The 9,179-nt window shown below is 39.7% G+C and overlaps 1 protein-coding gene across 6 annotated transcripts in view; it reads left to right on the top strand.

Moving 5' to 3' along the window:
• Positions 1 to 575: 575 nt before the first annotated feature.
• Positions 576 to 9,179, top strand: part of VPS26C (VPS26 endosomal protein sorting factor C) — a 26,356-nt gene continuing 17,752 nt past the window's right edge. For 5 of the 6 annotated variants that reach the window (XM_042460063.1, XM_042460060.1, XM_042460061.1 and 2 more), the window contains exons 1-4: positions 576 to 675; positions 3,177 to 3,320; positions 4,655 to 4,804; positions 7,217 to 7,297. In XM_042460063.1, the coding sequence (XP_042315997.1) occupies positions 619 to 675; positions 3,177 to 3,320; positions 4,655 to 4,804; positions 7,217 to 7,297 (432 nt within the window). In that variant the 5' untranslated portion in view covers positions 576 to 618. Of the gene's footprint in view, positions 676 to 1,757; positions 1,876 to 3,176; positions 3,321 to 4,654; positions 4,805 to 7,216; positions 7,298 to 9,179 lie in introns of all 6 variants that reach the window. The other variant, XM_042460064.1, reaches the window with a different exon arrangement.

Raw genomic sequence — 9,179 nt, 5'->3', positions numbered from 1 at the left:
GAGGCAGACAACACACAGCAGCAACTTATATGTGTGTGTTTATGTGTATGTATATAGGGTACATGTGTATGTATATGTGCCACACGCACACCCCCTCCATTCCTCCGCGCATGCAGTGTGTGTGAGGCACTGGCGCCCTCAGAGCACGAGAGCGTTTTTCATTCCCCCGACTGTGGGCTGGGAACTGTAGTTCCTCCTCGCCCAGGAGGAGGCTTATGGAGGCGGAGAGGGGAGGAGGGTCTCCTGGCGCCCAAAGAAGGCTCGGCTTTTCAGTCAGAAAGGGGCGACGGGGGTCGGGAAATTCACCGCAAGGCCTCCTTCTCCGTTGCCAAGGAAACGGGGAGATGACGTTGGAGTGACGTATCAACCGCCGCTGGTTTCAAAAATAAACGGCGCCTTCGAGGCGGGGCGTGGCTGGAACGTTCCTCAGAAGAAGACGCCCCGCCCCTTTTGGGGAAAGGGGGCGGAGTCATAAAAGGGCGGGGACCGAAGCCTATAGAAACGTTCTGCGCAGAATCCTCCTCTGCGCGGGGGGGGAGTCAAGAGGCCAGAGTTGCGCGCGCAGAGTAGGAAGCACGTGATTAGGGAGTGGAGGGGGACTGGGAGGGAGGGCTCGCCATGGGGACCGCGCTGGACATCAAGATCAAGAGGGCCAACAAGGTCTATCACTGCGGGGTAAGTGAGGGAGGAGGGCATTTGCCCGCCCTTTGGAAGCATTAGCTCCAGAGGAATAGAGAGGCTGCGTCCACACTGGAGAGAGAACCGCTTTGACTCTTTATCTGGCTCAAGGCTATGGAATTCTGGGCGTTGGAGTCTGCAAGGGACCAGGGTGGGAATTCCCTGGAAAGGAGTGGCCCCCAAACTGCGCCCTTTAAGGGCTTTGGACTTCAGCTCCCAGAATCCCAGACTATTGGCCGACGTGGCTGAGGCTTCTGGGAGATGAAGTCCAAAAAGCCTCTTCTTAAAGGGCACAGTTTGGGGAGCACTGCTGTAGAGAGAGAAGGGAGACTGGGAGGGCAGAGGAAGCCCAGCATCCTCCTCACACGGAGGCGCGAAGCCTGGAGGCTCACATCCAGTCCAGGCACAGGTCTTCCACCACCTTGGCCTTCTTTCCCCATTCTGGTCTGTTTAGAAGCCAAAGACACAGCCATGTTACTCTGTAGAATCAGTGCAGAGGGAGACCTTGCAGCACCTCTGAGACTCACTGGAAGAAAGACATTGGCAGCAGGAGCTTTCTTCCACATAAGTCTACTTCCTCAGATGCTTTTGGTGGAGCGGTCCCTGGGTTTTGAATTTGAATCCACCTTCTCACATACTAATGACATATATATGTCTCTCCCTCCCTGGTTTCCATTCCTCCAAATGCATCTGAGGAAGTAGACTGAAGTCTACGAAAGCTCATGCTGCCAACTTCTTTGATTTTCTGTAGACAAGGATATCCCATTCTGCTGCAGTTACTCATAGAGACCTCCCAAAGCTCAGGGTACTCTCTTTTAACACATTTGGGGGTTGTGTGAAGTCCATGATTGCACTGTTGAGTCCAAGGCGGCCTAATCAGGGTCACCAGATGTCCTCTTTTTCCAGGACATGTCCTCCTTTTCAGCCTCCTGACCAGGAGGAATTCCAAAATGTCCTCCGTTTGGAGCATAACCAAGCATGAATTTATATCTATATGAGTGCTTTAGCTTTTGTTTGTTCATGCCCTACAGTTTTCTTGAATGTCCCACATTTTTGCCGTGTCTTGTCCTCCTTTTCAGTTAGGGCATCTGGTCACTCCGGCCTGAATTAACAGAAAAATGTGCATTTCAGGCATCCTGGATCCCAACCAACGAGGTGAAATGGGATCCAGAAAGAATTTCATCCAGAAGAAAACGTGTATGTAAACCGGTCTCTTCCAAGTGCAGCTATACTATCTGGGAAGTAACAGGACTGTAGTCTGATTCAGGTGGCCATTTTATATAAGGGACACCATTGTAATATCAATTTTATTCAGTGGGACTTGAACATCCGCAGATTTTGGTGTCAATGGGGCTGGGAAGGTCCTGGGACCAAACCCCAGCAGATACCAAGGATCCCCTGCACTGTTTGGGGACAGAGAGCATCCATTTAGCAGTCAGGCTGACAACTTCTCATAGAGCTGTTTCCCAAGAATTATGTGTGAAGTTATTCAGAACTGTCTGGATTGGACATCATAATAGTTTATGTTGTGAACTCTACGTTAAATGCAAATGGTGTTAAAGACTGTTTCCCAGTTTGGAAACTACTACAGTGGTTACCCCATGCTGTAGTATTCTGCTCCTCTTGATGGTATGGCTAGCTAGAGAGAGGGGGATGAAAAGCAAGAAAGCAAGTTTGGGGCATGGGGTGACAAGGGCTTCCTTGGGAGTCATTTGCAGCTTGTTTTACAGCTACTGGTAAATGAACATAGGCCCCATACAGACTGCCCAAATAAAGCTGCTTCGGATCACTTTGGATGTATGCTGCTTAAATGATGCATGTGTCCTAAGAGCCTGGTAGCTGCAACAAAGCTGTGCTACAGTTCTTAGGACTGGATCATGGCTTTGGCACAGCTTCCAGACTCTTAGGAGGCATACATCATTTAAGCAGCATACATCCATAGTGACCCAAAGCAGCTTTATTTTGGCTTGTCTGTATGGGGCCATAGTATCCCAAAGAACTGTTTGGTTTACTTGGTGCCATTGTCATAATGCATTTTATACACAGACACACACACACACATATATACACATACATACAGGGAGTCCCTAGGTACTGCAAAGGAATTCACAAATATGTACTACTCTTTAATTATGAATAGTGATCTCATTAAAACATGGCCATGCCTTTCTTAAGGAGAGCGCTTCTTGTTCACCTATCATTACTGTGACACAAACCAGTGCTGCGATGTTTCATTTATAACATCTTTTATCCCAAAGAGTGTCATAATGCAAGTGACAAACAGAAGAGCCTCACAAATGAAGTAGAGCTGCATTTTTCGATGACTGGATATTTAGCATAGTTGCATAATAAGTGGAACTTGAGTGCTAGACACATGTATACTGTATATTATATTCCTACTTTATCTTTCTCCCATCCCCCTGGTAACTGATAATTTTGGATAAACATGGCAATCTGTTTGGGGGGAAATGATTCATTCCATATTCTTCTTGATTTAGGAGGTACTCACTGGAGTGGTGGTCATAACAAGTAAAGATTCAATCCAGCATCAGGGAATCTCACTAACGATGGAAGGATCTGTAAACATGCAACTCAGTGCCAAAAGCGTTGGCATGTTTGAAGCCTTCTACAATTCTGTTAAGGTACAGATTTAAAAACAACAACAACCTCCTCCCCTCACCATTCCCTTCTCTTTTTGTGTCGTGTCTTTTAGATTGTAAGCCTGAGGGCAGGGAACCGTCTATTATCCCCTCTGTTGTAAACCGCCCAGATTCCCAGTGATTGGGCGGTATATGAATAAATCCTATTATTATTATTATTATTATTATTATTATTACAACATGGTAGTAGAAAGCTTTCCTAAACTGATGATTTATATGAAATATATATTAAAAAGGTTTGCTGGTTTCTCCTGTTAGTTTAAGATTATTAAGATTTCCTTGCCTAATTAATGAATAAAAAAAATTACTGTAAGTCCCCTATCTTACTTGCTGAGTATACAGTATTTGGATGATTATAACTCAGTTTTTTAGAGTTAAGAATAAGAGAGGCTTTTCTCCAAATGCATGACTTGTAACATGCTGGAATAAATCTATTATATGTCTGATTAACAAGTTTGACAGTTTGTGCTTACCAGAATAAGACAGGTTATTAAACCATGGTTTAAACTGGTTTAAAATCTTGGATTTTTCCAGAGCTGAAACCATATTTATTTGATTGAAATGAGTAAGAAAAGTAATCATGAAGACTTTCTGATCTGTGTAAAATAGCTAGGTGTGAGGATGTGCCTTTTGGCTTAATAAACCAAGATATAATTAAAAATGCTGATAGTCTCCCAGTGAATTAGAAGCAGCAAATACATTACAAGGAAGTGGTAGTGGAGACTGTGCAGAGAATTCACTACACATATTCCTGGTTCCTAAACTTTCCACTGTTATTCCTGTAACAGTGATGGCTAAAAGTACATTTTTAAAATGAAAGTGTTGGCTGCAATTTATAGTATAATCTCATTTGACCTGGTCTCAAGATCCCCAGTATGGAAGTGATTGCAAAATGTAGCAATTATCAAGTGTCTGTTTTTAAAAATTAAATTTTTAACATTTTCTAAGTAGAAAGAGAAGTTATTTTCATAAAAACTGAAAGAAAGAACCAAGTGTTAGGCAGTATTAAATATTTGTGTATTACTGCATTGCTATTTGTTTGTATTTTTACTTTTTACCTTTCAGTGTTTAAGAGAGAGATGTACAAGGATACAAAATAAAAGTGTAATGCAAAACACATTGAGTTCAGTGAGATTTCAGAAAGTATAAATTTAAATATACGTACAAGATTGCTCTTCTAACTGCAATAGGAATACATATTCAAAAATTCTGAGGAGTTGTTGCTTGCATTTGACTTTGCTTAAGGACACCATAAATTGTCTTAAAACTCTCCATGTTTGTTTTTCACTATTCTAGTTTTGTTTGGTTTTTTTCAGCCTATCCAGATTATTAATAGCACTGTAGAAATGATAAAACCTGGAAAACTCCCCAGTGGTAAAACAGAAATCCCTTTTGAGTTTCCACTGCAAGTGAAGGGAAACAAAATTCTCTATGAAACTTACCACGGAGTTTTTGTCAACATCCAGGTAAGAAAATTGATCCCAGTTGTAAATCTGTGCCATTTTCAGGTTATAAACAAAAGCTGTGGCTGCTCTTACCGTTTTTAATTTCAATTATATTTTTTACCAAGGTGGCTTACAATTTAAAACACCAAAAATGCACAATGTTACCATTTGTTTTTTTAAATCACAAGCCATGCAGAGCTAATGGTGTAAACTCTTTGACCAAACCTTCTTGTGTCTGCATAGTTAGAATGTATGGACCCGGTTTGCAAGCTGAATTTGCCAGACTACCCTATCCCACTCTGCAAGGGTCTCTTTATGAGGCTTCATGCCCATTCCAAAAGACCAAGTCATCAGAAAAGAAGGAAGGCGAGAGTGGGGCTCCTGCATCACATCATCAAGTAGTGCTCTGGATGCTGCTGCTCATTTGCCCACTCTTCTTTAAGTAATCATACATTCATCTAAGAAGATAAATATATTTTCCCAATAGCACTGCTTAATGAGCAAAGACAAAATAAACGATTTCCTCTACTATAAGAAGCACAAAATAGGGCTGTCCTTACTGCAAAACAGAGTTCTTTATACATGTATAGAGAGGCACAAAGTACATTGATTGTCAATTTCAGGCTTCCTAGAGTGCCATTAAATGAGACCTATGATGACTTTCTGTCTGCATGAGGTTTCCAGACTTCATACCTTCTGCCAGCAGCCTTCCTTGTTTAGTGAGGCACCTCTTACCTACTCTTGGCTCAGACTTCATTCCAAGTAGAACATCTGCTGTGAACAACAACATAGCAAATATTATGGTAGCACATATGTTCATTTACCTCCTGGAAATGTTTCACTTTAGATAAATATGATTTGGTGTCTACTGATGCTTAAGCTCTTTTTCTTGTGCTCACAGGATTAATATCCACTGAATTTGTTGAGGATTTTGATGAAAACTTCCATTTTAATTATTTAACTGCTTGTTTTTGTATTGGGGTTGTTCACGCCCTGTAGTTTTATAGATTTACTGTTTCTCACGGAGGACAATAATTATGTCTTTGAAAAATGTCCTTTGTTTTTGATCTTCAATAGAAATACACTTCTACTACTTCAGGAGCTTTAGTAAATTACATAAAAATAAAAGCTACTCTTAACAGTTGCTAGAATAGAATTAGTTCACCCATTTGGGTCTCAGTCTAGAGTAGGGATGCTGTTTTAATCAATTAAGTGTTCTTCCAGTTGATGTTTAACTGAAAAAAATATGCTTAGTGAAATGAAAAGCAGTCCAAACAGTGTTTAGTACTTAAAGCACAATGTATGAAAGATTCAATCCTGTTAATGTTAAAGGAGATGGGCTTTACATTTGGAATCATTTCAGTGTCAGTTTCATTGAGGGATGGAGTCAAATTAACTCCAGAGGACTTCTAGAAAGAAATGGTCTTAGTAATCAGGAATGCTGTTTGCACATGCATTGCCCCAAAGCTGCTTGCAAACAAGAGGAGTTTAAAGATGAAAAAGATACTTTGAACTAAACCATTGCAATTAATAGAGCTACACTGTGAGAGGAAGGCACTGAATCTTCTTCAGTATGACAAGATTGTACAGAAACTTTAAATCAAATTGTTTTTAGCACAGATCTAGCTGGAAGTCAGTGGTCTGAAACAAACATAGAGCCCATTTTTCAGATATGGTGGATTGAGTCAATAGTGTTGCTGTGAGCCCAAGCATCAATTTGATCACAAACTATTTAAAGGTAATTTGAACTGTTTTATGCATTCTGCAATTATGGTATCAGTTTTGTAGTTTTATTTCTTCCCTCATTTCAGTTTTTTTAAAAGGATTTTACTTACTAAGATAAGACTCTTGATTTAATTAAACTGAAATTAATACCAGTCACTTAAGGTAATTGATGACTCTTTTATTCCTAGCAACATATTAAAATAGGTGAGGGAGAAAACCTGTCACTTTATCTGTATAAAGTTTTTGTGTGTGTTTGTACAGACCTGTATGACTATTTGGCGCTGAAAGCACTTCAATAGAATTGTTTTGTGTTCATGAGCTTGCTTGTACTTCTTTACATACAGGCAACAACAAAGTATTGCAGGTTAAATTTGACTCTGTAGGGTCAATTCTGTTCCAGCACATGAGCTGTCTCATAATGCAAGCCATTTTTCTCCTAGTAATTCTGAAACCCCAGAGAGGAATTTAAATTAACATTTTGGGATACAGGGGAATCCATATTGGACTATGTTTTTAGGATGTGCTACCAATTAAATTGATTTTTGTATAAAGCTGGAGTCATTTTGAAATAGACCTAAAACTTCAAAAAAGGTTCATTGGACTCCAGTAGCAGATTGATAGTGTCAACATAAAGATATATCAACTTAAAATACATATTAATAATTTTATGTTTATAAAGGGAGGAAAATGTCTCTTTCTCTTGTATAGTATACTCTTCGATGTGACATGCGGCGTTCTCTCCTGGCTAAAGATTTGACTAAGACTTGTGAATTTATTGTCCACTCACCGGTAAGTTTATTCATTTGAGTTTTGCTCTCTGCAGCTTCTGTATTTATATCAGAGGTGGGGAAAGCACAGCTTGAGGGCTGCATAGAACTCCCCAAAGGTCCCCTATCCCAAAAATAATACTTTATTTTTTAAACTATATAATGTTTAATATAAATTTATATTAAAAATTATGGTATGTATGGAGGTCCAATCTCTGAGGTCCACTGAGGAGTGTTTGTTGTGCCTGTTTCCAACTTTGAGTGACAAAATCATTTACAGTGTGCCCTTGGCATCCACTGACATTTTGTTCTAGGGCTCTCCGTGGATACCAAAAATCTGTGGATGCCCAAGTCTCATTACATAAAATGATGTCTCTTTATATACAATGGCAATATCAAGGTTTCCTTTTTGGATTAAAAAATATTTTGAAGCTGCGGATGATTGAAGCTGTGGCTATAGAGGTCTGACTATACAGTGGTACCTCGGGATACGAAATACCCAGGTTACGAAATTTTCGGGATACGAAAAAATCCCATAGGGAATTATTGTTTCGGGTTACGAATGTTTTTTCGGGTTACGAAAAAACTTTTGGTGCTTTTTTTGGCTTTTTCGCACGGAATCGCGGCTTTTCCCCATTAGCGCCTATGGCAATTCAGCTTACGAAGGCTTTTCGGGTTACGAAAGCGGCCGCGTTACGAATTAATTTCGTAACCCGAGGCACCACTGTAATGGTATTTGGGTAGTACTGAAAAGATTCAAATTGATATGTTTAAGAAACACCCAGGCAAAGCTAATATAGTTGATCTGGTATCTTGTTCTAAAACTAATGTTCTTTTGTATAGAAAATTCTGGATTTAAAAAATCTGTTCAAAATTAATTTACCTAATATATTGTTAAGAGGATATAGTATTCTGATTAGTGATGTAAATGCCCCCCAAAAACACAACTGGGAAAATTTAAGGGAAAATGCTTTCCCCTTTTTTCCCAGTCTTATTTTTTCAATAAATAAATAAATGTAAGAACATTTATTTATTGAATATTTTCTTTTAAAGTGATGAATAAAATGTTTGGGATAATGTGTTCGAAATCCCCTCCCAACATTTTGTCCCAAAAACTATGTAGCAGTTAGACTGTGTACAGTAGTGGTACCCTAAGTAGTGGTCAATATTCTGAGCCATTAGCTGCCAGTCTATGGTGAGTTTCCAGGAAAGAAGAAAACATTTCTATCCATTTGGTACTAACAAGGTTCTGGTCTCTCACACATTAGGGGGAAAAATGACAGGTCCCGCACATCAGGTAGCTTGTGATAAACTAAAGTACATTGTCACATTATTGCAGTTTCTGGTCCTTGTCTCCCCCCCCCCCCCAGCTGTGTTTACAGGAATAATTATTTTATACCTCCTTGACACTACAGAAAAATACATTGAGTTTACTTTTTAAAATAAAAAAAATAATTTCAGTAGGAGTCTGAACTGTAAGAAATATCTTTGGTTTTGCCAGTTTATGAGGAGGCCCTCCCCAATTAAAAAAGAACAACCTTAAACAAAGTAAATTATTTTATCTCCTAGTCCTCCACAGTGACCGGCAGGCATAAAGCGCTAATTTTCAAAACAAGAACTGAGAAGAGGAAGCCAGAACTTGAGGTGTTTTATGCTACACAAATTTTATTAGTATAATTGTGCTTTGACTGCCATGGCAGCATCTTGCGGCATGTACTTTGGGGAAGCATTAGAGCTCACTGGCAGAGAATTTTAAGTACTTCATGAAATTATAAATTGAAAGTTTCATAGTATAAAATCATGGTAGTCAAAGTAGATTGTAAGCCTGAGGGCAGGGAACCGTCCTATTAAAAAGATTGTATGTACAGCGCTGTGTAAATTTACAGCGCTTTATAAATAAAGGT

Source organism: Sceloporus undulatus, chromosome 3 (genome assembly GCF_019175285.1).
Source record: "Sceloporus undulatus isolate JIND9_A2432 ecotype Alabama chromosome 3, SceUnd_v1.1, whole genome shotgun sequence".
NCBI lineage: Eukaryota > Metazoa > Chordata > Lepidosauria > Squamata > Phrynosomatidae > Sceloporus > Sceloporus undulatus.
This window is presented reverse-complemented; position numbering and strand designations above follow the sequence as displayed.